This window comes from Lithobates pipiens, unplaced genomic scaffold (assembly GCF_037356315.1).
Source record: "Lithobates pipiens isolate NorthernLeopardFrog02 unplaced genomic scaffold, aLitPip1_a1.2 Scaffold_18, whole genome shotgun sequence".
Lineage (NCBI taxonomy): Eukaryota > Metazoa > Chordata > Amphibia > Anura > Ranidae > Lithobates > Lithobates pipiens.
This window is the reverse complement of record NW_027507758.1, coordinates 103,609,783-103,632,801: the sequence shown is the minus strand read 5'-3', so window position 1 is coordinate 103,632,801 and position 23,019 is coordinate 103,609,783. Positions and strand designations below refer to the sequence as shown.

At 43.8% G+C, this 23,019-nt stretch overlaps 1 protein-coding gene across 1 annotated transcript in view; it reads left to right on the top strand.

Annotated features, from left to right (window-relative positions):
• ACTR2 (actin related protein 2) overlaps positions 1-23,019 on the top strand; it is a 101,136-nt gene that overhangs the window by 50,048 nt on the left and 28,069 nt on the right. The window contains exons 5-6 of the mRNA XM_077485957.1: positions 12,301-12,437; positions 21,357-21,506. Of these exons, the coding sequence (XP_077342083.1) occupies positions 12,301-12,437; positions 21,357-21,506 (287 nt within the window). The remainder of the gene's footprint in view (positions 1-12,300; positions 12,438-21,356; positions 21,507-23,019) is intronic.

The following is a 23,019-nucleotide window of genomic DNA, read 5'->3' as shown; positions in this document are numbered from 1 at the left end:
GGAGGTGTGCCTTGTAAACAGGCAGCAGCTTCAGCTGCCCACAGTTAAAATTGTTGCAGCCAGACTTGATAGAGGGAGATTTTCTGCATACTTGGCAAGTACAGAATCGGTGTAAAATTGGTTGGAGGGAAGATTCAGAATGGCAAAGATGTAAATTACAAATTATTTGAACAGACGTTTATCAGGCTCCTTGGGCAAAGGATCACAGCCTTCAAAGTGTCCCCGAATGGCACTACACGCTCCTGGACTCGCAAGCCACGGTGTCCACCTCCGAGGTGGTTTTGCGTGTGCAGCTTTACAGGAGGGTCCTGCAGAAGGAGACCAATCTCCCACTTCCTTGGACAACCAAATCCCTATGACCACCAGGGCCTACCTTTTTCTGGTGGTTTTGGTCTTTGGCTTCTCTATCTCTTGCTCTCTCATCTGGCATGGCCGAGAATCTACTGGCCTCCTGCCACAAAAGGAGGGTGTTGAGTTTTGTGGCAAGGGATCTCCTGGCGGATGTGACTAATGCTCTGGTGGTGCCTTGGAGCCATTAGCAACTCCTTTACTTTTCCCCCTCTCAAGCTTCTCCCTCATCTGCTGCGTGGGATGAAGGGGGATCCTGGTCACTCTGGTGGTTCTAAATTATCCTTGGCGATCCTGGTACGCTAATGTGGAGCAGCTGCTTGCCATCATCCCCTGACAGTTTCCGCTGCGCTAAGTTCTTCTGTCCCCAGGACCAATCTTCCATCCTGCTTTACCATCTTTGGCTTTGACGACTTGGCTATTGAATGAAGGTTCTGAGGAACAGGGGTTTGTCGGATTCTGTGATTCATGAATCTACTAGAAGTGCACAGAAATTTCAGCCGCCGAACATTATCGGCCAAAAACTGTATTTTTGGTATCAGCCGGAAGAAGAAAAAAAAAGCAGATAAAGGGCCAGGGTCCGCCCCCGGGTGCCACCCATTGTGGGAGTGTCATCCTGACGCACCCAATCCTCCACTCCTTCCTCCTCCTCCTCCTGGTCGTCCTCCCTTTTCCTCTTCCTCCACCTCTTCCTCCACCTCTTCCTCCACCTCTTCCTCCACCTCTTCCTCCACCTCTTCCTCCACCTCTTCCTCCACCTCTTCCTCCACCTCCTTTCTCCACCTCCTTCCTCCACCTCCTTCCTCCACCTCCTTCCTCCACCTCCTTCCTCCTTCCTCCTCCCTCTTCCTCCTCCCTCTTCCTCCTCCCTCTTCCTCCTCCCTCTTCCTCCTCCCTCTTCCTCCTCCCTCTTCCTCCTCCCTCTTCCTCCTCCCTCTTCCTCCTCCCTCTTCCTCCTCCCTCTCCCCCTCCTCCCTCTTCCTCCTCCCTCTCCCCCTCCTCCCTCTCCCCCTCCTCCCTCTTCGTCTTCCTCCTCCCCCCTTTACTCTTCGTCTTCCTCCTCCCCCCTTTACTCTTCGTCTTCCTCCTCCCCCCTTTACTCTTCGTCTTCCTCCTCCCCCCTTTACTCTTCGTCTTCCTCCTCCCCCCTTTACTCTTCGTCTTCCTCCTCCCCCCTTTACTCTTCGTCTTCCTCCTCCCCCCTTTACTCTTCGTCTTCCTCCTCCCCCCTTTACTCTTCGTCTTCCTCCTCCCCCCTTTACTCTTCGTCCTCCTTCTCCTTCTCCTTCTTCTCCTTCTTCTTCTTCTCCTTCTCCTCCTTCTTCCTTCTTCCTCCTAGTCTTCCTCCTCCTCCCTTTTCTCTCCTCCTGCTCCTCCTCCCCCCTTTCCTCTTCGTCTTCCTCCTCCCCCCTTTCCTCTTCGTCTTCCTCCTCCCCCCTTTCCTCTTCGTCTTCCTCCTCCCCCCTTTCCTCTTCGTCTTCCTCCTCCCCCCTTTCCTCTTCGTCTTCCTCCTCCCCCCTTTCCTCTTCGTCTTCCTCCTCCCCCCTTTCCTCTTCGTCTTCCTCCTCCCCCCTTTTCTCTTCGTCTTCCTCCTTCTCCTCCTTCTCCTCCTTCTCCTTCTTCCCTCCTCCTCCTCCTTCTTCCCTCCTCCTCCTCCTCCTCCTCCAACTGAAACTGAGGACTGCATTTTTGCCTTTCTTGCACTAAAGGTGCCAATAATGGCCAACAATAAATTCATATTCTTTTAAATTGATTTTAAAAAGTTGGATATAATTCAATTTATATAATAAAATACTTGTCAATTTTCGTTATCTGTTTTCGGCCTAGTGTATCCTTAATTTTCGGTTTCGGCACCAAAATTTCCATTTGGGGCACCTTTAAAATCCACCTCTCTGAAAATCTATCACTGCACATGGAATCCTTACATTTCGCGGTGTGTGTGGCAGCTCGTTGTCTGATCTTGGCCTTTTTCCTACAGACGTCAGAAACTGATCTTGCGTTCAGTGGGTTCAGCGTATATGCTTGTGCACGCTATTGTCCCAGAGGGACCTGAACCAGGTTCTTTCGGTTCTTCAGCAGCCTCCCTTTGAGAACATTAGTGCTCTTCCTTTTTACTTACACTTTCTCCCAGAAGTTCGTTTTTGGTTGCCAACACAAGCTCTTGTGGCCTTGTCCTATAAATCTCCCTTTTTGGTTTTACACGGGGATAAGGTGGTTCACCATCCTCCTTCCTTCCTGTTTGACTTTAACCTAAATGAGGACATTGTTCTGCCTTCCCTGTGTCCACGCCTTTCACATCCTAGGAGATTGTACTGCACTCCTTGGGTGTGGTCAGGTTGGTTTGTGTGTACCTGTTTGTATGGCCTCCTTTCATAGCTAGGCTAATTTTTGTGATTATGGACAGCTCATGAAAAGCCTTATTGGCCTTCTCTGCCACTATTTCTCGATGAATCAGGCAGACGTTTGTCCAGGCTTATGCCATTAAGGGTCGGGCTCCTCCTTTCCTTGTTATGGCAAACTCTACCAGGGCCTTCCAGGATTCTAACAAGAGCCCCGTGGGCATTCTGACATCAGGTGTTGTGTATCTCAAGTATGCAAGGCGTCTACCTGGTCATCCAATGTTACAAAGTTGATGTTCTAGCATCTTCAGATACGTGTTTTGTCCGCAAAATCTTGCAAGTGGCTGTTTTTGAGGTTCCGGGGTTTTTGGTTGTTGTACTCTGGGAAAATTTTATGAAGATCAGACGTTTTTTTGTTTTGCACACTACCTATAGGACCAAGTGAATATGGCACTTAGTTCCGTGTAACTGTGTCCCTTGTCTCTAAACAGCATGGGTGATCGGGTTCCCCCTCCACACACGCACACATCCAACAACACTGCTGGAAAAGAATCCTATTTTATTTATTTTTTTCACAGCTCTGGTCTGGCAGCAGGGGCCATTCCAGACAGATGAGCACTGCCACTCTCAAAAAAGATCACAGCCTTGAGCGTTTTGTCTTTGGGGGCTACAGTGCTATTTGAGCTTTTAGTTTTATGAATGAGCCATCAGCAATGTTGGGCTGTGTTATAAATAGCCCTCACCTTACATTGCTGATCACTCCATTAGTCGTGAAAGCTCACACAGTCCTTCTGTACTTTGCGATCCATCGGTCGTGCTGTGTACAGTATGTGCACAAGTAAAAGGCTGGCAAACAGAGAGCCACAGCTCTGAGTGATCTGGGTCCTATTATGAGTGAACGATTAGTGTGAAGTCCTGTAGCTGCTGACTTTTAAAGTGGTTGTAAACCCTTACAACACACTTTGACCTACAGGTAAGCCTAGATTAAGGCTTACCTGTAGGTCCAAGAAATATTTCCTAAACCTATACGGTTTAGGAGATATTTGCCCGAAGACAGGCACCGCTGTCTACGGCGCATGCGCCGTAGACATCGGCGCGCACTGAGCGCTGAATTTTCAACGACAGAGCTGCCGCACGTGTCGGCTCCTGTGCTTCGCTGAATGACAGCGGCGGAGCGGCCAGATCCACCGAGAAGATGGATGCGCCAGACTACAGGGGACAGCGGTGACTTCGCTGGCTCCTGTGTCAGGTAAGTGACACATAATGGACTACTATGCGATGCATAGTAGTCCATTATGCTTTGCCTTTGCAGGGAATGAAAGAGGAAGTAAACTCATCAGGGTTTACTTCCTCTTTAATAAAAACACCTGGTTGTCCAAGGATCCAGCACCATACTCGCACAAGGTAGTTCAAAGCTAGCCTCTGGGTTCCAAACGCTGTCATGCTAACTCCCCCCCCCCCCTCCTCCGGTGTGTCACATTTGGCTACTTTCAGGGGGGAGGGGGTGCAGATATCCCCTGCCCCCCCCCCCCCCCGCAGTCTCCTGGGAAACGCATAGGTCCCAGGCGATAGTAGGAGCAGTTAAGACGCTCAGTGCTACGCGGGCATGCGCAGTAGGGAACTTAAGCCGCAACGCTTCACTTCCTGATTCCCTCAGCGAGGTAGGCGGCAGCAGCTGCCGAGAACCGAGCGATGCTTCGGCTTTCGACACCGGCTTCGGCTTTCGTCACCGCTAATAAATAAATGTCCATTTATTAAAAGTCAGCAGCTGTAGTATATGTAGCTGCTGGCTTTTAAATTTTTTTTTTTTTTTTTTTTTTTTTTTGCTGGACCTAATTTTTGACAAGTGCAGAAAGTGCTCACACCTGGAGAAAAAAAAAGTCTGGGCAACCTGCCAAGTATAATCACAACACTGAATAAGTAGAAACAAAGTATCTTTTTGTTCTTTTACCAAAGGAAAGAACTCCAGGTGTAAATGAAGGAACTTTAACCATTTAAAGCGGAAGTAAACCCATCGATCTAACAGTTTGAAAAAACACGGCATGCCGGAAATGTTAACTGTCACATTGGTTGTGCTCTCAACCAAACTGTCAAACCATCCAATGGCTGGTGTCATAACTGATCACATGTGCAGCTTCATGGCAGTTAAAGATTAAAGGGAGGCCAAGATGGCAGCTTCCTTGGCTGAAAACGATAGGAGGGTTTACTTCCACTTTAAAGACCAAACCTTTTCTGACATTTTGTTGATTACAAGTAAAAATCATTATTTTCTGCTAGAAAATTACTTGGAACACCCAAACATGCAATATTTAATGTCGCACCGTATTTGCGTAGTGGTCTTTCAAACGCTATTCAAAAAAAAAAAATACTTTAGTGAATAAAAAAAAACTAAACTTAGCCCAATTTTTTTTTTTTTTTGTATAATGTGAAAGAAGTTACACCGAGAAACGTGATCTTTATTCTAAGCAATAAAATTGTGTTTCTCATTTTAGCCAAAATCATGCAGCTCTACTCTATGGCTATATCTGTAACTGCTTGTACACATGTAGAAGCAGGTACTTTACACAGACCCACAGAGGTGATCTTTTACTATTCTAAAGGGTGGGGCTACAGCCAGCCTATAGAGCTGTGTCTAGGGAACAGAGCCACCGATCAGTGGGACCTATGATAATATGCATTTGATCCCCCTAGAGAGAGAAATTTAGGGAATTTAGTTTTTTTTTTTTTTTTTTTTATACAATTTTATGCAGCTATAAACACAAAATTTATTTTAATGCAAACCATGTTAGTACCTCGATTTTTGTCTTGGCATCACCCTCTTCAGTTCCAATACAGCACGCCTCAGACTGGAAGGTTGAAAAGCAGCACAAGAAGCATGCTGTTAGGGAGATAAGAACAGAGGATGTTTGTTTCTGTCTTCTGCTGCTTCTTTTACTGTTCAGACACAGGCTGGGGGAGAGACCAGACCTGTAATTCTTACTGAACTCCAGCAGAATAAAATTGGGCATCCAACCCTGCCATACAGGGCTGTGATGTGTGCCAGATCTTTGTAAATCTTAGGGTTTGATAGACAGAAATAGAAATCCTTTGGCAGTTGAAGCCTCTCTCACTAAGGGCCTGTATTGAGTGGCTTTTGTTCATATTGTCGGGTTTTGCTTTCTTATACAAGTCTATTGCAATGCAAAACCTGCTTGAAGCAGGTTAGAATGTGGTCAGCTGTCAAAGGCTTGCATCTCAAAGTTGGCCTATAAAGGATACCACTTAAACTCAATTTTTTTCTTTTATTTAACATCAATTACTACGTTTTTGGGTCTAAGATGTTTCAGAGCCTTAACGTTTTCATCTTACAAAACAAACAGACTTATTTAAGAGTCTCCAGGTTGGAGCAGATATTGCAGTGGATAAATTGAGGGAAGTTTTCCCTGAAGGGAACACATTGGACGCCCAGCAAGAGCACAATGGCAGCTGAAGGCATCAAGTGTGACCCCACACCAAATCGACAAACAATCTATGCAGAAAAAAAAAAGCAACCGCCCCAATTTATAACTAACCTTTGCAGCAAGGTGCACATGGAAGGGCAATGCATATCATGCACACAAACTTCCCAGCACACATACCAGCTATCCTGCAGACAAACCAAATTGACCCTGTCTAACAATTCACTTTAAAACAGTTTTTTTGCACACATTTGCAAATATATGTGTAAGCTGCGGTGCCCATGCCAAGGCCTCTCTGTATACTGCATCTGTTTCAAGGATTTGCAAGGCTGCCCCATTGTCTTCTGTTTATACTGTGTCAAAGTTTTATCTGGTGGATCTTCAAGCCTCTGCTGAATAGGGTTGCCACCTTTTTCTTCAAGTCAAACCCGAACACTTTAGCACAGCAATTATTTTTTTTTATGGTATAAACTATACATATTTTTTGCTATTAAATAACATTTTTAATCATATGAAGTTAAGAACAAGAGTCCCCCTTTACATCTGAACTCGCAGAGTTCCCTTTCACTGTAAAGGGCGACTCTGCAGACTCTGATGTAAGGGAGAACTCTAACATAAGGGATGCTCTAGGAAGCCTGATTTAAGGGGGAAACCTGAGAACTCTGATGTATGGAGAAGACTCTGATGTAAAGGGGAAACACTGTGGCCTCTGGTGTAAAGGGGAAATCTGATGTAAGTTGTGCTCTGAGAACCCTAATTTGCCTTGGTGTACTCATTCAGAGACAGGAGAGAGAAGGGGGGGAGACTTCAGTCACAGACAGGGATGGATGGTGAGATCACTCACCACCTCTCATCCAGATGTATCTGAGGCTGCTGGACTTCAAATTTTCAGCCCCAACTTACTTTCCTATTCTGGGGCTCAGCACCAGGGATTGGAGTGTGGGCAGACAGGGGGTTAGGGGTGGGGGGGGGGGGGGGGGGGTGAGGAGCAGATCGCACCCTCTTTCCTCAACCCTAGTGAACTTTGGCAACAAGGTGCTTCACGCTTTTATCTGAGTGTTTATGATCTGTTGACCCTTATTTTTTGTGTGCCTGATTGCTTATGTTTTGCTATGTTGTTGCCCACCCCTTAGTTTATTGCTGGGGCTATCCAATGATTTATGACTTCCTGTACAATTAAAATAATGGGAATTTTGACTTGCCAATGAATTCCATATCCTGGAGTACAGCACAAGACACAAGTCCCTCTCCTCTGTCCTCTGTTTCTCCTTGCTTGCTGGAAATTTGGAGTGCCATGGGGTGGGTGGGTTATGAAAGTGCAATGGAGGTGTTCACAAACTAGGCTTTTGCCAGTGTTCAGTCACCTGAACGTAGCAGCATATACAGTGGTGTGAAAAAGTGTTTGCCCCCTTCCTCATTTCCTGTTCCTTTGCATGTTTGTCACACTTAAGTGTTTCGGAACATCAAACCAATTTAAACAATAGTCAAGGACAACACAAGCAAACACAAAATGCAATTTGTAAATGAAGGTGTTTATTATTAAAGGTGAAAAAAAATCCAAACCATCATGGCCCTGTGTGAAAAAGTGATTGCCCCCCTTGTTAAAACATACTATAACTGTGGTTGTCCACACCTGAGTTCAATTTCTCTAGCCACACCCAGGCCTGATTATTGCCACACCTGTTCACAATCAAGGCATCACTTAAATAGGAGCTGCTTGACACAGTAAGGTCCACCAGAAGATCCTTAAAAGCTACACATCGTGCCGAGACCCAAAGAAATTCAGGAACAATTGAGAAAGAAAGTAATTGAGATCTATCAGTCTGGAAAGGGTTATAAAGCCATTTCCAAAGCTTTGGGAATCCAGCGAACCACAGTGAGAGCCATTATCCACAAATGGCGAAGACACGGAACAGTGGTGAACCTTCCCAGGAGTGGCCGGCCACCCAAAATTACCCCAAGAGCGCAGCGACGACTCATCCAAGAGGTCACAAAAGACCCCACAACAACGTCCAAGGAACTGCAGGCCTCACTTGCCTCAGTTAAGGTCAGCGTTCATGCCTCCACCATCAGGAAAAGACTGGGCAAAAATGGCCTGCATGGCAGAGTTTCAAGGAGAAAACCACTGCTGAGCAAAAAGAACATCAAAGCTCGTCTCAATTTCTCCACAACACATCTTGATGATCCCCAAGAATTTTGGGACAACATTCTGTGGACCGATGAGACAAAAGTGGAACTCTTTGGAAGGTGTGTGTCCAAGTATATCTGGCGTAGAAGGAACACTGCATTTCATAAAAAGAACATTATACCAACAGTAAAATATGGTGGTGGTAGTGTGATGGTCTGGGGCTGTTTTGCTGCTTCAGGACCTGGAAGAATTGCCGTGATAAAAGGAACTATGAATTCTGCTGTCTACCAAGAGATCCTGAAGGAGAATGTCCGACCATCTGTTCGTGTACTCAAGCTGAAACGAACTTGGGTTCTGCAGCAGGACAATGATCCTAAACACACCAGCAAGTCCACCACCGAATGGCTGAAGAAAAACAAAATGAAGACTTTGGAGTGGCCCAGCCAAAGTCCTGACCTGAATCCTATTGAGATGTTGTGGTATGACCTTAAAAAGGCCGTTCATGCTCGAAAACCCTCTAATGTAACTTAATTAGGACAATTCTGCAAAGATGAGTGGGCCAAAATTCCTCCAGGACGCTGTAAAAGCCTCATTGCACGTTATCGCAAACGCTTGGTTGCAGTTGTTGCTGCTAAGGGTGGCCCAACCAGTTATTAGGTTTAGGGGGCAATCACTTTTTCACACAGGGCCATGATGGTTTGGATTTTTTTTCACCTTTTAATAATAAACACCTTAATTTACAAATTGCATTTTGTGTTTACTTGTGTTGTCCTTGACTATTGTTTAAATTGGTTTGATGTTCCGAAACACTTAAGTGTGACAAACATGCAAAGGAACAGGAAATGAGGAAGGGGGCAAACACTTTTTCACACCACTGTATTACCTTTGTTCTGACTTCTCCCCTGCAATGTGCTCCAGGACGCGAAATTTACTGCTAAGTTAAAATTCACATTTTTATTTTTGCTCTGCCTCGAATTACTACTTTTTGAAAGTATAAGCAAGCCCGTAAGTTGATGCACATACTGTTCCAGATCGGTCCAACCTTATCTGCCAAAGTATAGGTTGCTAGTCCAGCTCGTGACTGAGAAAATCTGGCCTCAGTGTGAAAGGGGTCTTGGGGGTGTACTCACTTTTGTTGCCAGCAGTTTAGACATTAATGGCTGTGTGTTGCGTTATATTGAGGGGACAGCAAATTGACACTGTTATACAAGCTGTACACTCACTACTTTACATTGTAGCAAAGTGTCATTTCTTCAGTGTTGTCACATGAAAAGATACAATAAAATATTTACAAAAATGTGAGGGGTGTACTCACTTTTGTGAGGTACTGTATATTTGTAATCCGAAGTATGGAAAAAGCTCTTGGACCTACTTCTCCATTTAGTCACAGGAGTGCACTTAGTTCTGTAATCCTGTAACCTAGATTCAGCTGACAGCGGGCTGAAGCCAGAGTCTGTCAGAGATCCTGACAATAGTATCGGGTTCCACCCAGATGCCTGACCGGCAGCTGGCTCAGCTTCTCAGCGCACCATTGAGCATCTGAACCTGAGCTAACCGTTCTGCCACCTCTACAGTGCAACGCTCCAGTGAGCGCTGGAGGGGGAGAGTGGACCCAAACCTGAGCCATCGGTGGCCTTTTATCTCTCAATTCTTGGCGTTGAGCCCGTCAGCTTGTAGTCCTCAATGAACTACCAGGGTGCTGTTGATTGCTCTAGTAGTAAATTGAGTCTTTTTGTCATTGTGTAACTACCTGCCAGTTACACAATGAGGTACAGGCAAACGGCTGCACGGACAGTCTGCAGGACCATGGCGTTACACCCACGATCTGCAGTGCTTTCAAAGGGTCCTAACAAAAAAGAATGCCTACAAAAAAAGAGCAGTTTATTTATTCGTGCATGCATACATTAATTTATTAATTTTGGAAATGTGGTGATATCCTTTAATTTTTCTGAAGCGATAACAGAGAAACATGTCCTAATATTGCTATCGGACAGAGATACACTGGTTCATTAATAAAAGGGAGTCACATCCCACTCAAAGTTTAAGCTATTTCGATTCTAATTTGTGGATTAAATATCCAGTATACTTGCATAGTTACATAGTAGGGTTGAATAGACACCAGTTCAACCTGAGTGAGTGTCTACAATTGTCCCTATCCCTGTACATTGTACACTCACATCAGTCCCTACCCTCAAGGAGCTCACAATCCAAGGTAGCAGCAAGAACACATCTCTACACCATTTCAGAGCTACAACTCTCTCATATTTTATATTTATGGGTTGATTCAGGACATACCCACCACACAGAGGAGAGGTAGAGAAGAAGAAAGCTTTGAAAAAGAAGCAAAATGTTTGTATGTTCGGATTGCAGATAGGGAATACTGAAAATACTTAAATAGAGCATATAGGATTGCCAAATTGAAAACCAGTACTACGTTTTTCCAGGATAAACTTGTTTTTTCAACTAGATATAGTATTGAGTTTAATGAGATGGGGAATATGATTGAGAGCTATTTGCCTATGCTTGATCAAGTTTTATTCTGAATCTTAAAGCGGGAGTCCGCCGGGACTTCGCGTTTTTTTTTAATTTTTTTTTTTAAAAGCCAGCAGCTACAAATACTGCAGCTGCTGACTTTTAAAATAGTGACACTTACCTGTCCAGCGCGCCCGCGATGTCGGCACCCGAAGCCGATCTGTAGATCGTCTCTCGGGTGCTGCCGCCGCCATCTTTGGTATGAGAATCAGGAAATGGAGCCTTTCGGCTTAATTTCCCGGTTCCCTACTGCGCATGCGCGCGCTGCGCAATAAGGACGGTCCCCGCTACCTCTGGGATCTGTGTGTTTTCTCAGCAGGCAGCGGGGCACTTGCGGAAAGGGACGGGTACTTGCGGAAAGGGGCGTAATATACGCCCCTTTCCGCAGAGAGCTATCCCGGAAGTGGTTGCAAATACCTGTACTGTACAGGTATCTGCACCCCCCCTCCCCCCTGAAAGGTGCCAATTGTGGCGCCGGAGGGGGGGAGGGTTCCGATGAGCGGAAGGTCCACTTTAGGGTGGACCTCCGCTTTAATGTGATGTCGTGTTTGCTGTTATTATTTTAGCTGATTTTGAATGTTGTCTTGAGAATAGATTGAGGCAGTTTCAGTTTTAAAGAGGTTTGGCTGTGGTAACTTACATTTTTTATATCGGTCTCACTTCTGCTGTATTGCATTCTGTATGGATATGTTTCAATAAAGAAGTTTGGCTTTATTGGAGTGCAGTTATCCACCTACATACAAGCCCCTACTATCAGGTAAAGAATAAGTTGCATCAATGTTTCATATTCCTACTACAGTATATGCCTGCTGTACCATGTACTTGTATGAAAACATATCCTGTTCTTTGTATTGCTTCCTTTGTGTGAAATCCCTGGTATTCTGACGGAGAACACATTGTGGTCCGTTCCCTACCTATGCTAGGAACTCAGCCTTCTTACCTTGAATGATTAAACTTGTCAAACTTTTTTTGTTACACGCACACACACACGTTTTGCTTTTCATTTCTATTTTAAACTGAATTGGTTCTTTTACAAGGTGAGGGTCTACAATCACTTATGATTGTAAAGGCTGAATTATTTTTGGCTCTCACTGCTGTTAGTCATTCAGTGAGCCAATAAAGAGGAAGCGGGGCCGAGCCATGGCTGTCTTATGGACGCATGAGATGGGCTTTAGCGCGAGTACGCACGTGCTAACATCGCAAGTAGCTTGCTATTGGGGGGCACTGGTCCAGGTGGGAAGATCCAGCGGCACTGGTAAGGAACCTGAGAAGATGATGATCAGGGCTGCTCTGTGCAAGGCCATTGCACAGAGCAGGTAAGCATGACATGTTAAAAAAAAAAAAAACACACCCTTTATTATCACATTAAGCGTTTTGTTAATTACACTTCTAAGCAACAGCTCACAAGTTAATTGGGGGCAACAAAAACATTTATTGGACTACTTATGAACAGTATGAGTGTGACTACTCCAGGTGCACCTGTATCACAATGTAACTGTTTCTGCTTCCTCTGCAGGTCTGTTGACTGGAGTTGTGGTAGACTCCGGAGATGGGGTCACTCATATCTGCCCAGTTTACGAAGGTTTCTCTCTGCCTCATCTCACCAGGAGACTTGACATTGCAGGCAGGGACATCACTCGCTACCTTATAAAGGTAAAATAATGGAGTACCTTATTCTCTATAAACCCTAATTCATTGCATATAAGTGCAGCTTTTTACTGTGCTTGTAGCTACTCATGTACAAATTATTTATCTGTAATTATGAAGTTTCTGGTTTTCTGTTCAGGAAACGGAGTTTGCATAAATCACACAGGTTAACTCAAGACAATGTATAGTTGTATAATACAGTCATTTCCAGAATATACAGAAAGGTTTTGAATTTTATGTGCTTTTCATTTTGTTTAAAATCTGTAATGAAAATCATTGTGATAGGGTTCTCTGGGTACTACAAAAACACTAATTTGAGACCATTGTGCGATCTTCCAACACACGCCTCCGCAGCTACTTATGTAGCTCTTCTATAGTTTTAACGTGAGAAGTTCTCCTTTAAACATGCACTAAATTCAGGATTACTGGATCTTTATCACACTTGGAAAATGTTTGTGGCATTGATTGCCCTGCAGCAGTCAACATGAAATTTTCATTATGGTTAAAATGAACAGATTTCCCACAGATGAGTGTCGTGTATACCCATGGGCTGCTGGAACGTAGATAAGGGCTGTATTATAACCTTTCAGATGTGGTGTACCACTTAAGTGCTGAGATTGACCAATCATTGGCTTAAAATAACTACTGTGAAATCATTTTAGAAAACAGTCTGTTGATGGGAAATATATTTCAAATGTCATTTATAGCCACATTTTGTGTTTTTAATCAAGTCCATAGAATACATAGACACAATTTTAAAAAGTATGAAATCACTCATGAATTTCATGCAAGATTTATCAAAATAGCACAACATTAATGCCTTATTTCACATAACGTTCTTTTTATCAAAATGTACATTTATTGAAGAATCCTCAATATACAGTAATTTCTGTACCAGCCAGGCGTCTTTTTAATGTGTTGTGTAGTAGACCTGTGCAGAGTAAAATATTTCGTTTCGGAATTTCGTTTTCGTCTGAAAACTTAATTTATTTAGTTACTCCCGAAATTCGTTTTTATTTATTTCGTTTTTCGTTCAAAAATTGCATTCGTTCGAAAATCCACATGAATCACGGTCGAATCTGTCTTTGAAGGCTTATGGTGTCTGTCGAATGTATAAAGAAGATTCGACGGAGCTAGTATATAGCATACTTTAGAACCCTATTAAAGTCTATGGGACTCCAACGTTCAAAATCTAAAGTGCTCATTTTAAAGGCTAATTTGCAAGTTACTGTCCTAAAAAGTGTTTGGGGACCCGGGTCCTGCCCCAGGGGACATGGATCAATGCAAAAAAAAGTTTTAAAAACGGCCGTTTTTTCGGGAGCAGTGATTTTAATAATGATTAAAGTGAAACAATAAAAGTGTAATATTCCTTTAAATTTCGTAGGAGGGGGGGGTTGTCTATAGTATGCCTGTGAAGGGGGGCATGTTTCCCGTGCTTAGAATTGTCCCTGCACAAAGTGTCATTTATGCAGGAAAAAAAGTCCTTTAAAATCACTCGCAGCTATTATGAATTGTCGGCTCCCGTAATACAGAGAACACTCATTGAAAGTCATTGATAAAAATAAAAAAATAAATAAAATAAAAAAAAAAAGCGTGGGGGTCCCCCAAATTCAATTACCAGGCCCTTCAGGTCTGGTATGGATATTAAGGGGAACCCTGCCTCAAATTTAAGAAAAAATTTGACGTGGGGTTCCCCCTAAATATCCATAACCAGACCCTTCAGGTCTGGTATGGATATTAAGGGGAACCCCGCGTCAAATTTAAAAAAAAATTGACGTGGGGTTCCCCCTAAAAATCCATACCAGACCCTTTATCCGAGCACGCAACCTGGCAGGCCGCAGGAAAAGAGGGGGGGACGAGAGAGCGCCCCCCCCCTCCCTCCTGAACCGTACCAGGCCACATGCCCTCAACATTGGGAGGATGCTTTGGGGGTCTGTGACCCCTCAAAGCACCTTGTCCCCATGTTGATGAAGACAAGGGCCTCATCCCCACAACCCTGGCCGGTGGTTGTGGAGGTCTGCGGGCGGGGGGCTTATCAGAATCTGGAAGCCCCCTTTAACAAGGGGACCCCCAGATCCCGCCCCCCCCCCCCCCGTTTGAAATGGTAAGGGGGTACAAAAGTACCCCTACCATTTCACAAAGAAAGTGTAAAAAATGGTTAAATAAAACAAACACACTTTTGAAAAATTCCTTTATTAAAAATAAAAAAAAAAAGATTCCAGCGGCGGTAATCCACTCTTGCTATCCAGCGACGGACGGTCATCTCTCCAGCGATGTCTCATCTCATCCAGCGCAGCGAATCCTCCGTCCTTCTTCTGTCTCCGTGGAGGAGACACTGCAAGGATTCCGGCGGCTGACGTTTCTTATATACGGAGGGCGTGGCCACCCGTCACCTGACCCCGCCCCCCCCCTCTGACGCAAGGGGAAACCCGGGGTTCCCTGTGACGTAGGGGTGACCCGCACCCCTCTGATGTAACACAGGCAGGTTTCCGTTACATCAGAGGGGGGCGGGGTCACCTATACGTCACGGGGAACCCCGGGTTTCCCCTTGCGTCAGAGGGGGCGGGGTCAGGTGACGGGTGGCCCCGCCCTCCGTATATAAGAAACGTCAGCCGCCGGAATCCTTGCAGTGTCTCCTCCACGGAGACAGAAGAAGGACGGAGGATTCGCTGCGCTGGATGAGATGAGACATCGCTGGAGAGATGACCGTCCGTCGCTGGATAGCAAGAGTGGATTACCGCCGCTGGAATCTTTTTTTATTTTTTTATTTTTAATAAAGGAATTTTTCAAAAGTGTGTTTGTTTTATTTAACCATTTTTTACACTTTCTTTGTGAAATGGTAGGGGTACTTTTGTACCCCCTTACCATTTCAAATGGGGGGGGGGGCGGGATCTGGGGGTCCCCTTGTTAAAGGGGGCTTCCAGATTCTGATAAGCCCCCCGCCCGCAGACCTCCACAACCACCGGCCAGGGTTGTGGGGATGAGGCCCTTGTCTTCATCAACATGGGGACAAGGTGCTTTGAGGGGTCACAGACCCCCAAAGCATCCTCCCAATGTTGAGGGCATGTGGCCTGGTACGGTTCAGGAGGGAGGGGGGGGCCGCTCTCTCGTCCCCCCCTCTTTTCCTGCGGCCTGCCAGGTTGCGTGCTCGGATAAAGGGTCTGGTATGGATTTTTAGGGGGAACCCCACGTCAAATTTTTTCTTAAATTTGAGGCAGGGTTCCCCTTAATATCCATACCAGACCTGAAGGGCCTGGTAATTGAATTTGGGGGACCCCCACGCTTTTTTTTTATTTTTTTATTTATTTTTTTATTTTTTTTTATTTTTTTTAATCAATGACTTTCAATGAGTGTTCTCTGTATTACGGAGCCGACAATTCATTATAGCTGCGAGTGATTTTAAAGGACTTTTTTTCCTGCATAAATGACACTTTGTGCAGGGACAATTCTAAGCACGGGAAACATGCGCCCCTTCACAGGCATACTATAGACAACCCCCCCCTACGAAATTTAAAGGAATATTACACTTTTATTGTTTCACTTTAATCATTATTAAAATCACTGCTCCCGAAAAAACGGACGTTTTTAAAACTTTTTTTTGCATTGATACATGTCCCCTGGGGCAGGACCCGGGTCCCCAAACACTTTTTAGGACAGTATCTTGCAGAATCTTTTCTCTCTGTCAAATCTTTTTTCTCTGTCGAATATTTTCTCTATATAATCTTGGACTAATAGAGGTAAGGTTAGGCACATTCGAACACAGGTTCTATAGACACAGATTGTTGTCAGAGTCATGTCGAATCTCCTATTCTATATCGAACTGTTGTAACAATGAAAACGAAAATAAAGCATTTATTTATGTCGGATCTTTTGTTTTTCGGATTTTGTGCTTTCGTTATCGTTTGTCAAAACGAAAATAGCTGAAATTCGGACGAAAATGCATTCGGACGAAAACGAATGCACATGTCTATTGTGTAGTAGACATTCTAGCCACATTTTTGGCAACACTGTCATATTACATTTGGAATGTTAATGTTTTTTATATTCAATTTTTTTTATTTTCCGATTCTTCAGTCTATCCCTCACTATCTTCTAATGCAAGCATAGAAACGTGTATTTGGATTGCTGCAACCCTAGTCAAAACTTTTGAAGCCGTATCCAGACCCCATGCTGTTGGAATGGCCTGTAATGTTGCATTGAGCGTTTAGATCCTGCGTGGGCACTCAACTTGGCACTTGGTGCAATGCGTTGTATAGCACTCTAGATAACTCAGGTCCAGGGCCATGGTACATCACTAAGGAACCCAGTCCCTGTAGACGTATTTTAACGTAGGTTCACTGTGATAGATGGAGCCAGGATTTTATTTACAGTCCAGCGTGGTGATCAATTAAGACAGTCGCCCTGCATCTGAGCATTACTGTAAAAATCAGGGCTATGTTTGGAATGTGTTCACCTCACAGTGTAACTTTTTCAAACTTGGTGCTCAAGTTCAAATGTTCTTTAACGCCACTTCTGCATTGAGCTGTTAAAGAACTTGGGCACTTCCTCCTGTCCTTTTGCCACCAGGATTCCTTGAAGTAGGTTCTTCAAATGGGTTTCTGTGCACTTCTTTCAGTTGTGATAATTATATGCCACACCCTAATCCATGTGAGCCTCACAAGGAAATACCCTCACTTGTAGCTGTGGGAGAGATCAGGTGAGAGAGAGTCAATGTAAAATTGCAGGCAAACATTCACTCTGCCAAAGGCCTGCACAACACTTGAAGCAAACAAACCAGGGATTCCCATAGAGACTATGGCCATGGGCGTATAACAGCTGTATTAAAGACACACGTGGCTTGACTTTGAAAAAAATCTACTTTATTAACAAAATTTCATAAATATGATGATACTCTCACCCCCAAGAAGTTAAAAATAGGACCATGTTGTCTCTCTAAAACACATAAAAAAATGCATAACCTCAACCAGGTAGATTTTCAGACTGAAGGATGTGTGAAGTGAAGATCCAGTTGGACCCTAACAATTCCCCAGCCCCCAGGAGAAAGCAAAAATCTACCTATCAAAAACTGGCAATTAAACTGGGTAAGCATTGTCTAAGCAGTGAATATCACTATCGGGCTATGTTTGGCAAGAAACAAAACCGTAACATGCAATAAACAATGATACACACCGAAGCCACAGATGCTCCAGCTGGCTGGGAGGAAAACTGTTGCTGTAACCAAGTGGATTAAAGTAAACTATTGGAAGCGTCGTCTTGTCTTCACGACAAGGGTAATATAGAGATGTTGTAAATGCCGTTACTCAAGCATGAGAGTTTTGAGGTTGGTGTCAGTCTCCAATATTACGCTGCTGATGGTAAACAGACTGCACAAATAGGCAACTTGTACTGTACTATCAAACTATGTAGAAATCATGAGTTGAAGAGTTGACCATTCTCTTGCCCTAATTGGACCAGAAAATTGTGGATAAGGACACAGATGGAATGCTTTTTCAGATATGATTTAGTGGTAGACCGCTATTGGAAATAGCAAATCTGTACGTAATGACACAGCATCTGTGGCGATACGTCCCTTGCACTAGAAAAAGCACCAACTCTATTACCAGTCCCAGCATCTGGTTCTAGATTTATTTTATGCATTAACTTTCCTCCATTTTGTTGGCAATGTAAAGTGCACTGTCAAAATTTAAGCGTGTAAGCTTTTATAAAAGTATTGTGTATGTATAAACAAAAAGTGGCAAAAAAAACTTTTGAAACCAGTGAAACAGTCTGAAAAGCACATGTCCTCCAATAATAAAAAAACAAAAGTACTGGTGCAAAGAACCTCTAAATGATGGGTTCAAAGTTTATACTAAAACAACCTTGGTAACAAAAAACACATATGAAATAAATGAGTCCATCTATGCATCATCTGCTATATCAAATAACAGTGACCATCCAAAACTATGCACGAGTCAAAGTTCAGTGCAAACATTTCCAAAGATGCTTCACCACCGTGCTAAGGAATAGATGGTAGCCTCCCACATCCTAATATCCTAACGGGATCTATATGCGTGTGTCTCCGCAAAGGCAAATCGGTTGTTGATCACTTGCTGGAACTCATGCTGAACACCGGCTCCACCTGCTGATGTAGATACCAACAGGACCCATATGTGTGTGTCCCCCACCAGAACAATTCAGCTAGTTGCGATCAGTCGCTGGGCTTCACATTGGACACTGGCTTGAAGTGCTCAAATGTAAGCATATTGGGGAGGTAGAAAAAAAAAAAGCTCATAGTGCACTAACTTTTTAAAACAAATGTGCATTTTAATAAAAAAGTTACACTTACAAAAAAATGGGTGAAATGGCAAAATAGTGTGAGCATGACCTCCTGCAGTACGGTCTATGCTCTAAACTGACACGCTGCTAGCTCCTTGTCTGACCCTTTTCCCCTGAATAGGCGTCACCTGGGATTGACCTTCATTTTGCTCTTTCGGTATGAAGAGACCTACAAAACCCTGAAAACCATTCCCTGTCCATGCACCTATCGTATGTACAGTTTGAAGACTGGTTCACTTCTGAAAAATGTTTCACTCCTTTTAGTGAACTCTATCCAGTGGAGGCCAAATTCACAAAAGTCCACTATACATGTATTCCTATTAAACGTGCCCTTTCTTTCAAAGTTTCTGCAGATCTAAAGTTTGAGACACTCCTAAACGCTCTATTTAATCTTTGAGCCCCAGCACTGCAACCAGCACTCGCTATTTCAGTATGTCAGTCTGCAGCTAACTGGGCTGGAACAACTAACAACCCTGTATTTCTGGATAGTGCTGTTACAAAACAGTTGCCTTCTGTACCTTTCTGTGTAGATGCCGTAGAACATGCCATGACACATTTTCCAGAATGGCTGTAATCTCCATTCACATGCGCAGAATCCTATGGCTAAAGGCTTGGCAGTTTGGTAAGGCATTTGAACAATTTTTATCAGAGGTCACATGTGAAAAGGTTTTACTTCCACAGCAGTAGGTCACAAAAGCACCTTCTTTAGGAGCCCCTAGTGCCTCAAAAAGCAGAGCACCTTACCGCTCTAATCAAGCTTAGATTTCAAAACCCAAGTTCAGCCCCTCCTTTCTTCACAAGGCCATCAAGCCTTCTCCAAGGTCCCCTTTACAATCAAGGGGTACCCTCACTTTATGAGTGAGGGGGACATCTATTACTCAACTCTTCCCTATTTTTTTTTTTTTTTTTTTTCAGGGTCTTCCAAAGTGCACTTCTTGGACCTCCTTTTTCTCGAACTACACCTATTTCTGGGTCAGCTGATGCCTCCCTTGGCTTTCAATACCATTTCTATGCTGATGATACCCAAATCTTTGTAACCCCTCAGCTCATTCCATCAGTCTCTTGCATTACTAATTTACTGACAGACGTATCAGTCTGGATGTCACAGCACTTCCTCAAACTCCAATCTATCCCAAACTGAGCTCCTATTTCCTTTCCCTCTTGCCTCCTCCACTTTCTGTCGAGATTGATGGGACAACTAATAGTCTGTTCCCGCATGCCTGGGTGGCAAGGGTAATCCTGGACTTTAAATTCTTTTTGACCCCCAATCCAATCACCGTCCAAAGCTTGCCGCCTCAACCTTTGCAACAACTCCAAAATACACCCTTTGCTAATCAATGACACCGCTAATCTAAATTTCTTCCTGGTTATCTCTTAGCTCGACTACTGAAGCTCCCTCCTCATTGGATTAGCTTTTACACAGGCTATCCCTCTTTCAGTCCATCATGAATGCTGCTGCCAGACTCCTCCATCTTACCAACCATTTTTTGTCTGCCGCCTCCCTCTCTGCCAAACCCTCCACTGACTTTTGCTCGCATAATAAATACAATTTAAAATACTAACAACTTACAAAGCCATTCACAGCTCTGCCCCTGGCTACATCACTAACCTAGTCTTAAAATTCCAACCAAATTGTTCTTCTCAAGACCTCATGCTTTCTAGCCCCCTTGTCATGTCTTCACATGCTTGTCTCCAAAACATCTGCATCCTCTGGAACTCCCTACCTGAATTTGTCCTGCTATCTTTTACTATGTCCACATTAGGTGATTTCCTGGAAAGCCTTCTCTTTAGAGAAGCTTATCCTGCATTCACCTAACAACTGTACTTTTATTTTCTCCATCAGCTCATGCCCCACAGTTTATTCATTTTTTATTTTATTTTTTGTATCATTTGACCCTCCCTTTTAGATTGTAATCTCTAATGAGCAGGGCCCTCTAATTCCTCTTATATTGCAACTCTGCTCTCATGTTCTAAAACACTGTACAAACTGTTCTGTATGAATCCTGAATAATAATAAAAAGCAATATATAATCTGTATGTTTGCCTTAATAAATGATCATTGACAGCGGTGTTGGGTAACACACAGATTCCACAGTGCCATCTTGTGGTAAAAATTGATAACAGATGCAGTAAATAATCTAGTTTAACTTACAGAATTTCACTAACTTTTTTTTCATGAATCCTGTATTTAATTTTACCAATACTGTACATATATAGAAATGTGCAACTGGGTCTGCCTACCTTGTGGGTTAAACAAAAACTGAACAGCTTAGAAACCCATGTTGCGTTCATGGTGCTTCCTCCAAAATAACCAGGCATTGGTGTACTTCATTTTATTTATGAAATCCTAATTTTTATTTTTTCTTACCACAGTCGTTTAAATTGACAGACTTGCTTAGCTCACACTACATTTGCATGGACCTTTTTCAAGTTGTACAGTTTTATTATAATAGTAATTGTTTTTATATGAGGAACTCATGACTTTGGCACAGCAAGCAATCTTCCTGTTTAGGCATTTGAATTAGTTTACGTGTTTCATATTTAGTTTTTTGCACATGAGGAATGATTTTTAGCACACTAGATCACCTAATTGGATTTCATTTCTTGCAGTTACTTTTGTTGCGCGGGTACGCCTTCAATCACTCCGCAGATTTTGAGACTGTGCGTATGATAAAGGAGAAGCTCTGCTATGTTGGTTACAATATAGAACAAGAACAGAAATTAGCACTAGAGACCACAGTGCTTGTGGAATCCTACACAGTAAGTATTAGCTGGCCTGTATACAGTGCTTTTCAAGTATCTTACATATCCGTGTATGCTTAAGCCTAGCACTCACCGGTAAAATATCGGACGGCATCGGCTGGTTCAATAGAAACTGTCTGGCACTCGCCCCATATGTAATGCAGCCGGCATGGCCGGAAGCAGTCTGCCAATTGGGGGCCATCCCCCTGTCAGAACACAATAACACAACACTGGAGATCGTGTTACCTTTGACACTTTGTGGAAACCAGTGACACTAATACAGTGAGCAGTGCTAAAAAATATGCACTGTCACTGTACTGACACTGGCTGGATCAATTTAAGGGTTTACATCTAGGGCAATTTAAGGGTTAAATGTGTGCCTAACTAGTGTTTTTCTGTGTACAGTGAAGTGCTTTTACCAAGGGATGTGCTGGTTTTTATTCTCTCCTTTGCAGGGAAACCATATTCAGCGCATCCCTGCGGACAACGGCGCTCTGCATTGTTTACATATGCAGAGCTCTGTTCTGGGTCTTTCCCCCACCGATCAGCAAGTGCCGGCAGACGTCCTTTGGCTGGAACCTGCTGATCGACTTCTGCTGTGACTAATCACAACAGAAGCAGCATGCCAGTGCCCCCTATGCAGAAGTGTAAAATTGTTTGTTTTTATACAGTATCTCACAAAAGTGAGTACAGCCCTCACTTTTTTGTAAATATTGTGTTTTTTTTTTTATTTTTTTATTTTTTTTAAATGTGACAATGCTGAAGAAATTACACTTTGCTACAACATAAAGTAGTGCAGTCTACAGCTTGTAAAACAGTGTATATTTGCTGTCCCCTCAAAATAATTCAACACATAGCCATTAATATCTAAACCGCTGGCAACAAAAGTGAGTACACCCCTTAGTGAAAATGTCCAAATTGGGCTCAAAGTGTCATTCTTTTGTGTGGCCTCCATTATTTTCTAGCACTGACATTCACCAAAGCTTCACAGGTTGCCACTAGAGTCCTCTTCGACACCTCCATGAGCTGGTGGCTGTTGGAGACCTTGCGCTCCTCCACCTTCCGTTTTGAGGATGCGCCATAGGGTTTAGCTCTGGAGACATGCTTGGTCTGTCCATCATCTTTACCCTCAGCTTCTTTATCAAGGCAGTGGTCGTCTTGGAGGTGTGTTTGGGGTCAGTATCATGTTAAAATACTGCCCTGAGGCCCAGTCTCTGAAGGGGAGGGGATCATGCTCTGCTTCATTATGTCGTAGTACATGTTGCATTCATAGATCCTTAAATGAACTGTAGCTCCTCAATGCCGGCAGTACTCATGCAGCCCCAGACCATGATACTCCCACCACCAAGGTTCACTGTAGGCAAGACATGCATGTCTTTGTACTCCTCACCTGGTTGCCGCCACACACGATTGACACCATCTGAACCAAATACGTTTATCTTGGTCTCATCAGACCACAGGATATGGTTCCAGTAATCTATGTCCTTAGTCTGCTTGTCTTCAGCAAGCTGTTTGCAGGCTTTCTTGTGCC